General features: G+C 44.9%; 1 protein-coding gene across 2 annotated transcripts in view; it reads right to left on the reverse strand.

The window, feature by feature from the left end:
- Nucleotides 1-3,773: 3,773 nt before the first annotated feature.
- Nucleotides 3,774-17,178, reverse strand: part of GTF2E1 (general transcription factor IIE subunit 1) — a 115,058-nt gene continuing 101,653 nt past the window's right edge. For both annotated transcript variants that reach the window (XM_075071827.1, XM_075071831.1), the window contains exons 4-5: nucleotides 12,125-12,369; nucleotides 3,774-6,070 (exon numbers count right to left, since the gene is read on the reverse strand). In XM_075071827.1, coding sequence (XP_074927928.1) covers nucleotides 5,640-6,070; nucleotides 12,125-12,369 — 676 coding nt within the window. In that variant the 3' untranslated portion in view covers nucleotides 3,774-5,639. The remainder of the gene's footprint in view (nucleotides 6,071-12,124; nucleotides 12,370-17,178) is intronic.

Below are 17,178 nucleotides of genomic sequence, written 5' to 3' on the forward strand. Positions count from 1 at the left end.
AGGCAGGGGAGACACCAGCCTGATAGTTTGGCTGAGGATTCTACCCTTCAGTTTAATACACAGCACTAAGATGGTTTTGTAATAAACCAAGAATAAGTTTATTAACAAAGAACTGCGATCTAAATGATAACGAATAATAGGACAGACAGGACGGTTACAAGTAAAACCAAACCAAACAGGGCTTGTAGTGACTAAAACTTTATTCTGTCAAATAACCGACTTTGTCTAAGCAGGTTTCTCATCTGTAGTCAGTTTCCAGCTCCTCCTGGGCCAAGTTGAGCCACTTTCCATGACCTCCAAGAATGCTGCTCCTTTATGTCCCACAGGTGACGGGTATCCCAAAGTCTTTCAGCTCTTCCTTATATCCTCAACAGATAGCTTCTTTCTCAAAGTCATGAAACCCTCCTGGGGGCTCAGCTTTCTGTATTCACCTGGGAGCCATTGCCATGTTAATTTTTCAGTTTCCTGTGATTTTGCAATGGAAATGGACTTCCTGTGATCCCTGATGCAAATGAATAGTCCACTGTTCTTGGCCACACCTGGTTTGATTTTTCAGTTGAGCTCAAGAGGTGTTGGCCATTCTTCTTCCTCTGGGAAAAAAACCTGTTTTTGCTTCCTGGGTCTGTTTACAGACTCCCAAAACATAATATAAGAGTAGCTATAAATTCACAAAACAGCCTTGTGGATTTACATTTCACAGTGATAGTAATGGCTAGCATGTTGCTAATTTTCAAATGGTATTACAAAACACCATTTAAATAAATATCATGACAAGTGTGTGAGCTGTATTGAGCTAGTCAACTGAATTGTACTTTTGCCATCTGGCATTGGGGTGCGCTTAGTATCACAGTGGCCATTACACAGTGGTCCTGGACTCCTATTCCATAGGGCAATGGCCTTGTTTTGATGATCCTCTATGGAATAGGAGTCCAGGACCACTGAGTATTATGTACTCGGCGGACCACTCCTTTGGTGACCCAGTTGGACTTTTTAATGGCCTAACATTGTCCTGTTCCAGAAACTGAGCTTAGGTACAATACTGAGGGGAGGCGGCAAGAGTAGCTAGAAACTGACTACAGGTGAGAAACCTGCTTAGACAAAGACGGTAACTTGATGGAATTAAGTTTTAGTCACTACACGAACTGGGAGTTAGAACACTCCTCCTCTTACTGTTTGCCTGAGGTCCCTTCACGCTGGTATCCTGTTGAGTTTGCAGCTGGGTTACAGATCTGGGTGGGGTGCTATGGTTCTGTTGCTCCTGCTCTTCTATTTCTTTGGGTGACATGTCCAGACAGGATTGAATATGTTATAAGCAAATGTGGGTTAAGATGCCTCGAGACTCTTGCTGTTAATGCCCAGATTAATACGCCCTAGCCTGCTATGCGTGAATCACAGCCCCTGTCATTGTGGCCAGGACTCTTGATGGGGTCTGAAAACATCAGTCATGAACAGGCTGAAGAGGCTCTCTTGCTGAGCAGTGTGATGTACTCGCTCTCCCTTAGGGATGGAGCCCATCACAACCCCCTGACTCCATTCATTTGGGTTGCAGCAGACTGGAAATCCAGTAGAGAGCTGCTACTTAGCCACCCAGAGCGTACCTCATATGGTTCCATCCCAGGAACCTGTTTTATGAAGCATTTTCATCATAGAATAGCTGAGCACTTTGCCTCATAGCTCAAGTTCAGCTGCACCCCTATGCACACTCATTCCCAACTGTAAACTTTCCATTTTATTGATGAAAGCAGCCTGGTTTATGCTTCATCTGTTTCCTGTTACTTCCTGCTCCCCAAAGGGCTTCAGCAGGAGAGAAACAAGAGCTAAGCTTTCTGCTTTTCCCCCACTAAGCCTTGTCAAACTTCTCAGCAGCTAGCCAGGAGCGCCAGGGCATCATGAAGTCAAGGCTCTTAGATCTTTCAGGGCAGGGGTAATTCTATTTTTCTGCTCTTCCTCCAGGGGATCTCCAACTCCCCTGCTGCTCTGCTAGTGCCAATCTGCTTAATCTGAGTCTGTTTGAAGAAGGCAGCAACAGGGAAAAGAGAAGTTAGAAGGACAGACGTTGTTTCCAGGCAGCTGCACCTTGGGATCGATGTGAACAATCAAATCAAACCTTCCTCCAGTCTCAAGCTATGGTACATCCCCTCCAGATAGCCAGCCAGCCTGGCAATTAGCCTGTCTGAGGAAGTAAATTCATTTTAAGCAAGGAAGGCTGCACACTTCATTGTGATGGGAGTAGCGTTCTCTCAGTCAGTGATAGCTGGCACCAGCATTTATTACTGGCTTTGGGGTGTTATATATAGTACAACAAATGACAGAGACACAAGGCTGAGACAGATTTCAGGTGCTCAGGTACCAAAGTCCCTGGACTACATAAATAGGTTTCTTTTTTTCTTCTCACTGTAGGTAGAGGTGCAATCCTGTTTGCTAAGCAGACAAACTGCAGATGATGCTGAAGTCAGGAGCAGAAACCTAGTGCAGTGGAGTTACAAGAGACTGTTGTGCAGGCTGGTCTTGTAGCTAAATCACAGGATTTTAATTAGCAGAGGCAGTGTGGTCCAGTTGTTAGACTGGGCCAACATCAGAACTCAGGGGCTCAATTCCTGGCTTCACCATTGATTTGCTTTGTGATTTCCAATCTTGCACTTGGCAGTGCTTCCCTTTCAGCAATTGCCACAGTGACAGTTCTCTGGGATAGCGTGTGTGCACAGTCCCTCTTTACAGAGTACATTTTAAAAGTGCCATTGGCCTTCACTGCTCCTGTTCAAAGGAACATTTATCACAACAGGACAATAACTGTGCATTGCTGTCCTTTCACAAGAGTCCTGAACTGGCTGGGATAAACTGGCCAACAGATCCTGGGAGTCAGCAGCTGTTAGGGGACAGTACACCTGCTCACATATCTACCTCCAGTCTCCCAGCAGAGTGGCATCTCAGTAAATGGCCACTGATGGACCAGAAATGCCAGGAGTGCCCTATAAACATTTGGATGGACTCCTGATGGTAGGTATATTATTAAGTTTGGGGATCTTGTTGAATGATATAATATAAAGATCATACATGGATAAAGCCCAGTTTTCTACCATAACTATAAGCCACAGTAAAATGTGTTACACACAGCCTATTTCTTTAAAATCTCTCATACACCAGTTGCTTGATGTAACAATGGGTAACACTGTTCCTTTGCTAAAGCTTTAACAAACTTAAGATCTGATCCCGCAAATACTAAAGCACAGTAGAAACTACTAGTGTTTGCAAGATTGGTTCCAGTTTCTAGCCAATGGTCCCTTGCATCTACTCCCTTAAAATGTGTTACCTTGTATTCAGCTTCCTGAAATATGTAAAGCTCCTTTCCCTCAGCTGACCACTATTTGGCATGATTTAGCATCTCTGTGGTTTGACAGCCATACTTATCGTGTCTCATACACACTTCCATGCCATATCAGCCATTTTAAATTGGCAGCAAGACAACTTTAGGACAGCCAGCATTTCAGCAATATTCACTTCCTCAGCAAAGAAGGAAAAAGAATGGGAGTGCTAACCATAAGATCCCTCTGACACAGGAACCAACCATGGCTCCCAACTAGAAAAAACACCATGGAAAACGGGGCAAAGGATTCTGAGATGTGTCCAAGGAAGAACGAGTGATGACACTGAAGGTGGGGTCATGGTTTGAAAGCAGCTGGAAGCCTTTCAAATAGCATATTAAACATATCAGAAGCCCTAGAAGAAACAAACAATCCCAGCTGAGCAAGTAATAAATAGATTGAAAAGACAACTTAGGACAGAAGCATCATTTTATTTGTTTATTTTAAAAATGACAAATTTAACACACTATTTTAAAAAAAGGGTAAAATATCAAGATGCTGAAAATAAAACCACAAAGGAGGCATCACAGGGCTAGTCAATATAAAATACCTTTACAGTTTAAATGCTTGGCAAATCTGTACCATTCATGTAAATCAAACAGCACTTGATACAGTCTCCAAACACAAAATCCTTTTATCACTTTGTTTTACCATAGCACTGGGTAAGAAAACACAAGGATTAAAAAAAAGTAACACTTTTAAATTGAAAGGTAACATTACAAATACGATACTGCTATAGGCACTGGTAAAAATGGTTTTCTTTGATAGATAGTGCAGTGCCATGCTAAATATCAGTATTGAGAACTCTGCATAATTCCTTTTCAAATTATACAAATCTTTTGGTGTTAGTGAAATTAAAACTAGCTATGCTGGTTCCCTGGTACTGCCTGGCTGACAGCCCAATCTATTGTGAACTCAGGCTGTAACATCGGGGCTTAGATGGGTTAACGGACAGGCAGTAACAGTATACTGTACTGAAAGTATTCTCTGGGTAGCTCAGAGTACTCTACCAGTTCAGTTTCTTCAGTGGGGTTCATTACACTGAAAATGAGCCAAGACTTTCAAATCTGGGTGCTTCAAGTTACATCTGTCCTTGAGGTGCTGAGCACCCACAGCTTCCATTGAAACCAACAGGCACTATAAGCACGCTCAGCACTTTTGAGAATCAAGTTATTTGTTAGATGCTTATCCTGAAATCTCCTGTTTGAAAATTCTGACAGGTGGGAGTGGAGGGTGGGGCACGTGGAAGAGGGGAACAGGCAAGGACAGGCTCGTCTTTTCACAGAGGACTGAAGCCCCTGATCACTGAAAACAGGAGACTGAAAACCAGACAGTCTTTCAAATGAGCATCACCCAGAGATCTGTATTCTCCTTTCCAGAGCTCGTCTCCCATTTTGCTCCCCATCAGAAAGCAGCCTCCTATCTACATCCTCGGTTACAACGAACACCATCAGCTGTCCACTCCAGGGCTCCTAACCGTGTTGGAAAAGAATCTCAAACATGACTTGGCCAAAATACATGGTTGAATCTAAGCAACGTAGTTCAGTCTGAGCAAGCTTGGGCTACAGACTCTATTGAGAGGTTTAGCTAGAGACCTGTAAGAAGACTGAGGAGGATAGGGCGCAAGTATGGTATCTGTTCACATGTTTAGAAATAAAAATCCCTGCGCACTGCAGTCACCTGCAATGGGTTAATGACAACCTCCCTGTGTCCGGTGCTACAGCCCGACCCTGCTCAGGCACCATGTCCACATGCAATTGCATCTACAGCTTGTCTCAGCATCCAACGCACAGACCCTCAGTGTCACTTAGATTATTACTCTCCTGTTCTGTAACACTGAGGAGCAAGACCTGATCAGACCACAGAGCAGCCAAGTCCTCCGTGAGGAGGGAACTGGACTGCATCAGAATCTGTTTCCTGGCTTTCTATAAAAAGAATAAACCTCAGGCGAAAAGAGGCTGCTGGGCTAAAGCAGCAGCAGGTGAGGGCCCCCCTGAAGTGGAGCTTCACCTTGCAAGCTTTCTCTCCTGATTCAAAAATATCCACATGCTCCACCACCCACCTTTGCTCCCTCCCCTTTTGGCACACCCAGCTAGTTTTAGCCCCCATTGTGTGGGATGCCCAAGATCAGCAGTTCCTTCCGCCAGGAAGCAGTTCTAAGCCCCAAACCCCTGCATGACAGACTATAGGGAAGGGAGAGATGCAGTTCAGTCTTTTGTTTCACTAGGGAGTCTCCTGTTAAAATTCACCTTTAAAAGCTGTCGGGCGGGAAAAGGGTTAATCAAACATATCTTCAAACATACGCTGCCCCATGGCTATATAAAGCTCCTTCTCCTCTGGAGTCATTTGGGCCACTAGCTCAGGCCGCTGGCTCACTTGACTGTAAGAAAACGGACGTCCAGCCACCATGACAGTGGGGTCCTCTGCCACCACTTCAAACTCCTCCTCATCCTCTTCATCCTCGAGCCCATAGAGTGTAGCTGTGGCAGCAGCCAGGCGGGGTGGGGATTCCTCCTCTGATTCACTGGTATCGCTCTCAGAGTCGCTGGCATTGCCGCTGGCTAAGGGAGCGGCCCCCCCCCCACCAGCTGCAGAGACAGAGGGGGTTTTCTTCTCATGGATAAGCAGGGCACGCATCACCTCCTCATTATCGTCCAGAGTCGCACGGCCCTCCCCACGTTCCTGAAACGCATCCATATCTTGACCACCTGCAAGAAAGCATAAAGGAATGGTAGGCAAGTCATCATACTGATACATCATGCTGACCATTAAGGAGGGAGCATTATGTGCCGGTTAGGGCAGCCTGCTATTGGGGGTCAGAACTCCTTAGATCTAGTCCCATCCCTGTCACTGACTGTATGGCTTGGAGCAAGCTGCTTCCCTTCTCCACTGCTTCCTCCCTGCCCATCTTAAAGTCAAGATAGTTATACTTGCCCAGTAGACCTCAGAGCAGGGCGAGGCTTAACACGTGCTAACTGCTGACAGACTATGTGAAAGGTCTATAGCCACAGTGGTTCTCAACCCATGGGACACAATGGGGGACACCTCGCTTTTAAGAAAACGGCAAATTGTTCTGTATCAGAGAATGCAGCAAGAACAGGTCAATTCCAACCCTACCTATCACCTCTTACTCATCTCTGATCGACCCATAATGCCAGCCTCCATCATCTGCGCGTTCATTTTCAAACAAGCCCCTTTGTGCTATCTCCCAGGCTGCCCCACATGCTTCGGAGCAGCGGCTCCCTATACACATCCACAAAGCTACCTCATTATTCACCTTCAGATCCTCTCTCAAAACTGTCCTTGCTGTGATGCCTACAAAAACCTGACAACAGTTAGGCTGCTAGTGTGCTGAGGCTGCTCCCTACCTGCTATGCTGATGACTTGGTACTCCCCTCTGTCTGTAGCCATCTGCTGTCTCTTGTCTTATATTTAGGTTGTAAGCTCCCTGGGACAGGGACTACCATGTTGTTCTGTGCTTGTACAGTGCCTAGCACACTAGGCCCTGGTGCCACCATAATATAAATAAAGGTATTTGGAAGAGGATCTTAAGAGAGGTATCAAAAGAGGAAGGCAGCCAAGCAGGAATCTTTGGGACCCCGAAACAAAAATGCAAGTCATTTAAGGAAGTTCAATAATTACCGGGCTCTTGGCTTTACCTTCCCCAGCAGCACTCAGTGTGGTGCATCATTTCCTTATTTCAGGCTGAACCTCTCTAATCTGGCACTCCTTGGTCCAGCAACATCCATGGTTCAACATAGGCACCAGCTCTGTGGGTGCTCTGGGGCTGGAGCACCCATGGGGAAAAATTAGTGGATGCGGAGTATCCACAGGCATCAAGCTCCCCCCTCTGCCCCTCTTGTGCACTGGTGGCCCCACACTTACTAACTCCTTCTCCTCCCTCCCAAAGCTTCTGGAATGCAATAGCTCATTGGTGGCCTTCAAGCTTCGGGAAGGAGGAGGAGGACCTGGGGTTGGTGGCTGGGAACAGGGGCCAGCACTGGAGCCCCTGGGTGGGGGGCCGGCAGCCGGAACCCTGGGTGGCAGTGGGGCCCATGGGTTGGGGTCCCGCTGGGCGCAAAGCCTGGGGGTGCTGCAGCACCCCCCACATCCCTACTTCCCGTGCCTCTGGAGACCCGCTGGCATTCTGCATTGAACTCCCATAGTTCGGCAAATTCTCTGGTTCGGCAACAGTTAGGTCCCGAGGGTGCTGGACTAGAGAGGTTCAACTTATAGTATTTCTCCCCACCTCCCTTACATTTAACTCTCAATATGGATGGTCCCAGGAATGTTCTGACTTCTCTCTCCACTTTGGGACACATACCCAAAGAAGGTTGAGAGCCATTCTTCTAGGAAGGCAAGTGATTTGTCATCAGCAACCAGGCCCTCCCTCTTCTCATTCTGGTTTAGACCCTCAGAGGAGGTTTACTGTGTAAACACTTAACATTTTGCCTCAATATGAAAGATAACCATTTTTGTCCAGATTGTGGGGCCACAGGAAAGCTCACTAGAAAGTAATTTGCAGGCTCTTGAAGCTGGGCTTCCAAATACCAATGCTGCATGGCTAGAAAGCCAGCTGACCCGGAAAGGATTCAGACAAAGAACAGCAGTTACAAGAGTCTCAGTGCATGGAAGATGGCTATGGCAGGGCTGGCACCTAGACCTAGAGATATCTGGCAAGCCACTTCCCCAATCACATCTTTGCACAGACAGTAGTAGTGTGTTAAGAGAGGTGCCATGGCAGGCAGCACAAAGGACCCTGGAATGTATCTGAGTTCCAAAGGCATAGTTACAAACCAATGAGCAAGAAGAGGGGTCCCGTTAGGGGAATGAGGAACAGGTGGGCAGAAACTCCATTTTTGGACAACAGTATCTCAGGACTGGTCTGTTAGTGAGTGAGCACTGTGTTCCCAGTACTACTCTGACAGTACCTCTTTTAACACAGTACACCCTACGGGACCCATAAACTATGTCCATCTTGGCTCCATGGAAACTTTTTGATCACTAAGTAGAGAAAAGCAGAGGCAGTTTTCCTCTGAGAGATTTTTTATATAATAAATATCAATGTTTAGCTTCTGGCCTTTAATTTAGATAAAATATGAACATAGAAACAAGGAGGAGTGTTTTGGAACCTTAAAATTGCCCCTGTCATGCAGGAAGAGAAAGTTTATTACAGGAACTTGGTATTATCAATAAAATTAATCCTGCATTGGAGGTGGAATCTTAAAGCCCCTTGACTGCATATGCAACGCAATATGCAAAGGGTGTATGAAAGGGCTGCTATTTTTCAAGCCAATTTCCAAATTGTAGCCTGGGCTCTCTTTCAGTCTAGGACTTCTTCCCTAGCTTTACTTCACTTGTAGGGGATTGTAGTGCCCCAGGTGAAAGATGGACAAGACAGACAGACACATGCATGCATTGCAGTAGTGTCTTCTGTATTGGGAAAGGGCTGCATTTTTGTTAAGTAATATTTGCTGTACAACCACTGGAAGAATATACTAGTGTTTGAGTACGCAGGGTGTCTACAGTTCAAGAATTCAAAAACAGAATTCTATTAAAAAAAAGTCTTTCTGCGCTTTTCTGCGTAAAGCTCTTATCAGATTCTTGTGTTTGGTGAGAGCACTGTGAGTCCACCCAACACTAATAAACCTGCAGGCAGACTGAAAAAATGTAGAAGAATGGATTTTAAGAGCCTTATGTAAAAATAAGGGATAAAAACTAGGACAGATTCCCCATGGCAACCTTTTTCTACTGCACCGAAAGACTCTGCATGTGAATGATCACTTGAGTTGAGCTGCCTGGATTCCACCCTCACACATTAATGCCACTTGCTCTCCCTTTCCTGAAGAGATGGAGCCTTGACCTTTAGTCCAATTTCATCTATCCAGGTTCCAATACCATGACCAGCACCATAACTCCCAATTGTCCTATAAGTTGCCTTAAAAATGAAACAGAAAGGGGTGTTTCATCTTTCCCCATAGGGAGGAGCAAACTGATGAAGTTTTTGGTCATTCCCAGGAGCAGAGACTAGGTTGGAACTCAGTCCCACAAGAGACGAAAGTCCTGTCTTCTCCACTGATGCATCCTTCAACTGTTTGACTGTTCCTTGGTTTTATGGAATGCTGCTGTCAAAAGGTGGTTCATTGTCATGATAAGAGGAGGTGGGTCTCAGGAATTTAAGGCCAGCCCCATGGTGGGCTTTGAGTATCGAGACCAGCCGTTCTCAAACTGTGGGTTTGGACCCCAAAGTGGGTTGTAACCCCATTTTAATGGGGTCACCAGAGTGGCTTAGACTTGCTGGGGCCCAGGTTGAAAACCTGAGCCTCACCACCGGGGCCGAAGTCCAAGCCCAAGCCCCAGCCCCACCAGCCAGGGTCAAAGCCAAAGCCTGAGGGCTTTGGGTTTGGCCCCTGCTGGGGCAGATGAGCTTGGGCAGACTCAGGCTTCAGTGCCCCCCTTCTGGAGTCATGCAGTAATTTTTGTTGTCAGAAGGGGGATGCAGTGCAACAAAAATTGAGAACCCCTGAACTAGTCTATTCAATGTGGAGCTAGGGCAAAGATCAAAGCACTAGAGAAATGTGTTCAAGGTGAGCTGCTGCATCCTGTACCAGAGGAAAGTTTTCTGGGATGTGTGGTTTCATTCTAATGTATAATGAACTACATTAATGAAGCCACAAGATCACAAGTCTGATTGGGGAGACAAGGGGAGAAACGGGGGGACGATGGATGGACGACAATCTTCTAGGCAGCTGAAAATGGATTAAGGTTTTTTTTTTTTTTGCAACCAACACCACTGAGGAGTGCAGGTAGAGCACGTACATTCTTCAGAGTTGAGGTTGACAGGCTTTGTTACTAGGAGTCCCAGATGTTCCTGGCACATTTTTGCCTGGTATGAAAGACAGACATCAGATTCACAGGTGGTGGCCCTGATTGCTGTTTGTGTTCCCAAGACTTGGCAAACAGGCCAAATTCTTGGAAGGAGGGGATTGTGTCTGCAGTTTCATGCTCAGCTTAATGTTTCTAGTATCCCAAGAAGTCATTCTAGAGACAAGAGATCTTCTTTGTGAAAAAACACAATAGGCCCTCTCAGTGAGAAGTGATGTACTCTAGGAGGTTAACCAGCAGTAGCCCAAGTTTACTGAATGATTTACAGCCCAGAAGGGTTCTATGAATCATGACCTTGTGAAAATTCTTTGTGCTGGACTTTAGCATCTAATGTTTTCTGCCGATACCCAAGTTTCTTCCTTCCTTCTTTTTCTGTCACACGTCACTCAAGAACCATGGAAATCTGTGTGGGTGGTGGGTGGTGCAGAAGGCACTCTGGTGCCAGACTGTGGATAACAATGTTCAGGGTATGGTTTTAGTTAATACGCTTCGATAGGGTAAACAAAGTAATGTACCAGAGAATAAAAGGGAGCGCACCCTACAAGCCATCAGTTAATCAGGCAGAAACTCTCTGACCAGAATCACCTCAAGCTCTGGTTTTGTCAGCTATCTGCCTGAACAGGGTTAGTCCACCATCCACACCTCCATTCCCCTAAAAAATCTCCTGCTGTTCTGTTCCATTCCTGGGGGTTACTTCGCAGGAAAAGGAAGATTTTAGTGTTTTGGATTTAATTAAAACAGAAGCCTCAGAGAGATTCAATAGTGCACTTTTTACCACATCCTATATGTCAGAAACTAGCACACTGCAGTAAGATTTCAGTAGCTCTACACAGGCAGAAATAGAACGAGATTCTCTTCAGAAATTTTTTTTTTTTTAGTCGCTGCTGATAGCCACTCTCATTGCATTTTGTCCTTCTTTGTGCTGGGTTTGTTGTTTCTGAAAATAAACACTTTGCTTTTTGGATCTTGGTTACATTTCGTCTTCTTCTGAGACGCTGCCTGTTTCATTTGGTGTTGCTTACAAAGCTCAAATGGTTGTATATTTCAGTTGAATCACCCTGTTAAAAATCTAAACTGGTCTCCATTTAATACTTTTTTGTTTCGAGCTTTGAATAAGCTTTTCAAAGCAGGGACTGTCTGCTACTCTGTTTGCACAATGCCCAGCACGATGGGCCCACCATCTTGACTGTGGTCTTTTGGGGATGTGACAGACAATAATAAAAGCAAAAACTAAGGAAAAAGACTGTTGATGGCTGATCATAGGAGGAAGCAATAATGAGCAACCCAGTATGGTAACTGATTCTCCTAATGTACTCATACCTCCTCTTCCCCACACTCTCAAGATGCGGGTCTGATAACATTGTTCTCTGCATACAATAGTTGTCTTGAAAATTAACAGATAACTGATTACAGAAAGGGAGAGTGGAGACGTGAACATGGCATATCCACTAGTAACCGATTTGGTGAGCCTTATGCTCAGCACATATACAATTTGAGTTTCATTTTCCATCCACGTCCAGTTGGTAACAAGCTTTCCTGAAGAAGGTGAAAAATCTTTCATCCAAAACCAAACAAGTCATAATGAACTAGAACATCTGCCTTTGACGCTCCCGGAAAAGATAACAAACAATTAACATTTTAGTAACACAATCACACCACTGTGCGCAATTCAGCTTTACTGACATGAGTTTCAATGCTGTGCCTAGTAAATCTTGTTCTCTTACACCTGCCTGGCTTTGCATGGCAGATGAAAGATATAACAGCAGAGCAGGTTAGTGCTAAGATGCCAGGAGCAGCAGCTGTACATAGAAAGGGGCAAAAATATTCTCCCCACTCTAAGAATTATGCAGCACTTCTCCCCTTTCAGCTTTTCTTACCTTCTTTGATCTCATCCGGGTCATAAGCCCCCTGCACTGTGCTTTCCCGTAGCCAAATTGGCCTCTCTCTGGTTGGTTTCCCTTCATTTGTTGACCGATTAAGATCCTCCTGGTCTTCCATGCTGATGACGACATTCTGGGTGTACAAGTCCTCGTATGACGGCCCTTTTGTAGTCCATGCTTCCCGATGGTATCCACCTGCTAGGCCAGCTGCCCCTGCAGCAGCAGCAGCAGCACGTTCTTTGCTATGTAGAAGTCAAAGGGATAAAAAAAAAGATACCATTCAGAATTAGTCCTTTCCTGTATAACGGACGTTTCTTGTTGTGATTTTCAAAAGAGCCCAAGGAATTTAGCCACATACCTCCTGTTAAGAGGAGAATCTCCACCCCCATTTCTTAACCGTGTTGCCAAGAATTTCTAGATCAACTCTTTGATTGAGGAATGTAGGGATGAAAATACTAGACAATCTCAACTACACACTGTGATGTGCAGGACAGATACTAGAAGGCAAGGAGGTTGTTAAGCTCTGTGAATATAATTATGTAGGCACAACAGCCAATCTGGCTACATATCTGAATACTCTGAAATAAAAATCACATTGATATACAACATGGCCCTTACCAGTAGCTAGCTGGAAAAGTATTTATTTGCTGTTACACCATAGTCTTGTATTAAATAAATTAAAACACCAAGGTTTAACCAAGTGGGTTGACTGGACTGGAGTCTCATAATGCTCAGATATGGGGATTCTTATTCATAGTGCTTATGAGCGATTATATAAATCCACGTTGGAAAACTAAGTTGAAATCCCACCTCTGATCACAAGTGATGGTGAACTTACAAGAACTACCTGGTGAAGTTCTATGGCCTGAGTTATATAGGAGATCAAATTAGATTATTTTAGTCAGGGGCTTGAGGGAAGGGAGAAAGACTTCACAGGTCAGCAATAGAGTGGGGGCAATCATTGAGATTTGGCGGAGGCTCTTGTTCTAACCCTGAGTAATGTGAGGGCGGGACGGGACCCTGAAAGTCAGTATTGATGGTTACTGGGCAGAACTGGGTGAATTTCCAGGGCTGGAATAGCAAGGGGCTGCTCATCAGAATTTAGCACCAGCTTATTTTTTCAGCTGATTCATAGCCAAATCATTGTCATCCAGGTTCGTATCTGGGCCAGGAAAATGCACTATTTGGATCTGAATAAAGAGAACATAGATCTGAATGTCCTCTGCCACTGATGGCAATGAGCCCAAATTACCTTTGCTATCTGGTCTTATGCTCTTACATGCATAGTTAGCAGGAAAGGCCACAGAAAGAATCTACCCATTTTCCACTTGAGGGAAATCCAGGGTGAATGAACTACTAGGCTAATGTCGCTCAAAGGAATCAACAGATTCAATGGACAATGCACCCATCCACCCTTAGTAGATCTTGCAAACATTTTGAACACTTTATATAGTAAATGATATCAAAGGCTGCTGACAGATAATAAATATGCATGGACTCATAGACTCGTAGGTCAGAAGGGACCAATATGTTCATCTAGTCTGACCTCCTGCACAAAGCAGGCCACAGAACCCTACCCATCCACTTTTATAACAACCCTTAACCCATGACTGAGTTATTGAAGTCCTCAAAATTGTGGTTTGAAGACCTCAAGCTGCAGAGAATCCCCAAAAGGAACCACAGCCCACGCTGCAGAGAAGTGACAAACTTCAGCCCTGATCGCCCTGAGAAATCCTCCCCCAATATGCGTCAGCTAAACCTGAGAATGTGGCAAAGACTCCCACCAGCACCAGGAAAAAATCATTCTGCAGAAATCAGATCCATCACCAACATCCCATCACAGCAATTAACAGACTTATCTCTGAAGCACTGACAAGATTGCCAAAAACTATCCATCATATCATTCCCTCCATATATTACAGTTAGTCTTAAAGCCAGTAATCTTGCCCCCTACATAGTCCCTCGGAAGTCTGTCCAGAACTTCCCGCCCATAATGTAAACTTCGTTAATTTCCAAGCTAAAACTTCTAAACCCGTTTGTACCCATTTGTCTGTCACATACTGTACAAGCTAAGCAAGGCCTCTCCCCCCCAGTAACCCCCTATTATAATAGAGAAGCATATCCCCGACCTCTGGCTACTAAACACCACTCTATCCCTTTCATAAGCAGGTTTTCCAGCTCGATATCCTAGTAGCCGTCTGAAACCTTGTTCATTGAATTCATCTTCTAAAACATGGGACACAAAGCACACAATAATCCAGCGGATCACAGGCCTTAAGATAACGTACTCAAACTCTGATCCTGGCGGAAAATACTCGCCTGATGCATCCTAAAACAGTCGAAATTTGCTTTAACGGCCATATCGATTGGCGCTCCATATCAGCCTTGATCAACCAAATAGCCAAGGCCTCCCTCTGTGCTCAACGATGCGTCCCAATGTATACTAAAATCTATCTAATCCTAATGCAGATCCCTTGACTTTTCACTTTAAATTCATCTACATTACCACCATTACAAGGTCCATGATCTCCTGTATAGTACCCGTCCTCCGCGAGCAATACCCCCACTGGTCATCCGCAAACTTTATAGCACATCCCCTCTTTGCCAAGGTCAGTAATAAAAGGTAAATAAGATGGTCCAAAACCGATCCGAGGACTCCATAGAACTTCCAAGCCTGAAGTTCACCCTCAGTCGACCGCGAAATTCCATTTTAACAAGTTCTTATCCATTTACAACTTTCATATCACCCCATCTTCCAATAACTAACAGTTTCCCATGGAACCTCAAATCTACTTGAATCGGAGGGTATTAGACTCTACAGCATCTGCCTTGTCTAAGAATCTTTGTCACCTTCCAAAGGAAAGTGGTTTGGCACGATCTACCTTAGAACATCCATTTGCAATGTCCAATGACATTGACCTCAATGTTCTTAACTACTTTCTCCTTTAAAATTTTTTCCACCCTCCCTTTGTATAGGACATGATCAACCAAGCATGCTAATGCTGTCTCTGTACCATCCCCGGGGTTGAATCTATACTGCTAGAAGATCCAGGTGAACCTCGAGGTGTTCTGCCATGATCATCTCAATAAGATTCCCCAAAGAGGGAAAGTTTGAGAGAGGGTGGTAATTGGGGAGGTTACTGATATCAAATGTTTGTTTATTAAGCAAGTGTTTACCCACTGCTTATTATCCTAATTCTATTCTATTCTATTCTGATGTTTAAAGATTGGTCTTGGGAAATTACATACACATGCCATCATTTTACTTGCTTTGGTAGAAAATAATTGTGCATTCAAATCTCTGCCAGGAGCAAGAAATATTTAACCTTTCAACAGTTCCAGGAACTACTAACCATATACACACAATATTTTTTGTATGTTTACATCTTATATAACATACACACATTCACAGAATCCAGGGAAGCCCAGAGAGGGGGGGCAAGTGAAGCAATTTGCCCCAGGCCCCACAGGGGACCCCACGAGAGTTTTTCGAAGCCCCTGGAGCGGGGTCCTTCACTTGCTTTGGGGGCCCCGGAAAACTCTTGTGGGGCCCGGGCCCCCGGAGCTTTTTCCGCTCCGGGTCTTTGGCGGCGGGAGATCCCTCCACCCTGGGGCGGAAGGACCCGCTGCCAAATTACCACCGAAGCGGGACCCGCTGCCAAAGTGCCAGGTCTTCGGCGGTAATTTGGCAGCGGGGGGGCCCCGCCGCGGGTCTTTGGGGCACTTTACGGCGGGTCCTGGAGCAGAAGGACCCCTCACCACCGAATTACCACTGAAGCGGGGGCACCCTGCCCCCAAAGACCCCAGGCCCCCTGAATCCTCTGGGCAGCCCTGACAGAATCAATGACTTGTGTTTCTTTCCTATCGTCAGCCTGATCAGGAAAAAAAACTTGAATTTCTGAGCAAGCATGAGAGCCTATTTTATGCATGCAGATCACGTATGCAACCACACAGAGATTTTTTCTCAATTTGTATTATTTCAAATACTGGTACTTTTCAGTTTTCAAAGAAAGGCATGTGTTCTGTGAAAAGCACCATTCTCCTTCCCTCACAATAAAAATCAGCAACCGTAGAGCTTCCCTGACAATTTTATGTAATCCATTTTCCTACAATGCAAAAAAGCTTCCCTCACCAGGACTGCAGCAGTGACATTTAAGCGTTCAGCAGGGTCAGGGATTGCCTTGTCAATTCAAAGCCTCCTCTTCCTTGTGAAGTTCCATTTAGTTGTGATATACTTATTCAATGATGTCAAGAACAATTTTTTAAAGTCACAATTCTTAAATAAAAGATACCTATCCCTGTAAACTAGATTAAATCATCTCCTGCAATGTAATTAATTTACAATGAGTTATGAGTGATTTAACTCCTTGGTATGCCCCACGATAACCAAAGCCAAGAGGGTTTATGTCTACAATTTTACCCCTATTAAGGTCAATGACTAAGTAAACGGCTCCATTTTCTTCTTTGTTTGTACAACAGTATCATCAATTATGCTGTTAGCAGCAACAATGCAGCCCCTTGAGACCATGGGACTGGGGATTTACCTGCTGCTATAAAGAAGCAATGCCTTTTTGTTCAGTGTCCCTGCTATGGAGAAGTGAATTAAACACTACTAAACAGAGACAGAGGACAAGATACTCAGCTGCACCAGGGCAGCGCTTGGAACAGAGCTGAAGAGAGAGAGCAACTCCTATAACAAACTTTCCATCTCCCTTGATTCTAGGGCTGTTTTGTCCCCTGGCTCATGCTAGGATGCCCTGAACTTGCCTGGCTTCAACAGCTCAGCTGGAGACCGGGGATTAGGCAGTAGTGTGGCTGGCTACACTGGCTCTACACTGTCGGTGGGTCACTTTACGTGGAAAGTCCCCCAGCATAAGTGATTAAACTGGCTTTAAGGTTGCACAAAGCATATTTAGCAGGGCTAGGATATGGCTAAAAGAAACCAATGAGCAGACCTCAGTTTATACGTATTTAAATCAAACACAAGTTTTGCATCTCAACTGTTTGTAGAAAGTGAAGACAAGACAAGCATAGAAAAACTGAGGCACTAG

Source organism: Chelonoidis abingdonii, chromosome 1 (genome assembly GCF_003597395.2).
Source record: "Chelonoidis abingdonii isolate Lonesome George chromosome 1, CheloAbing_2.0, whole genome shotgun sequence".
NCBI classification, from domain to species: Eukaryota; Metazoa; Chordata; order Testudines; family Testudinidae; genus Chelonoidis; species Chelonoidis abingdonii.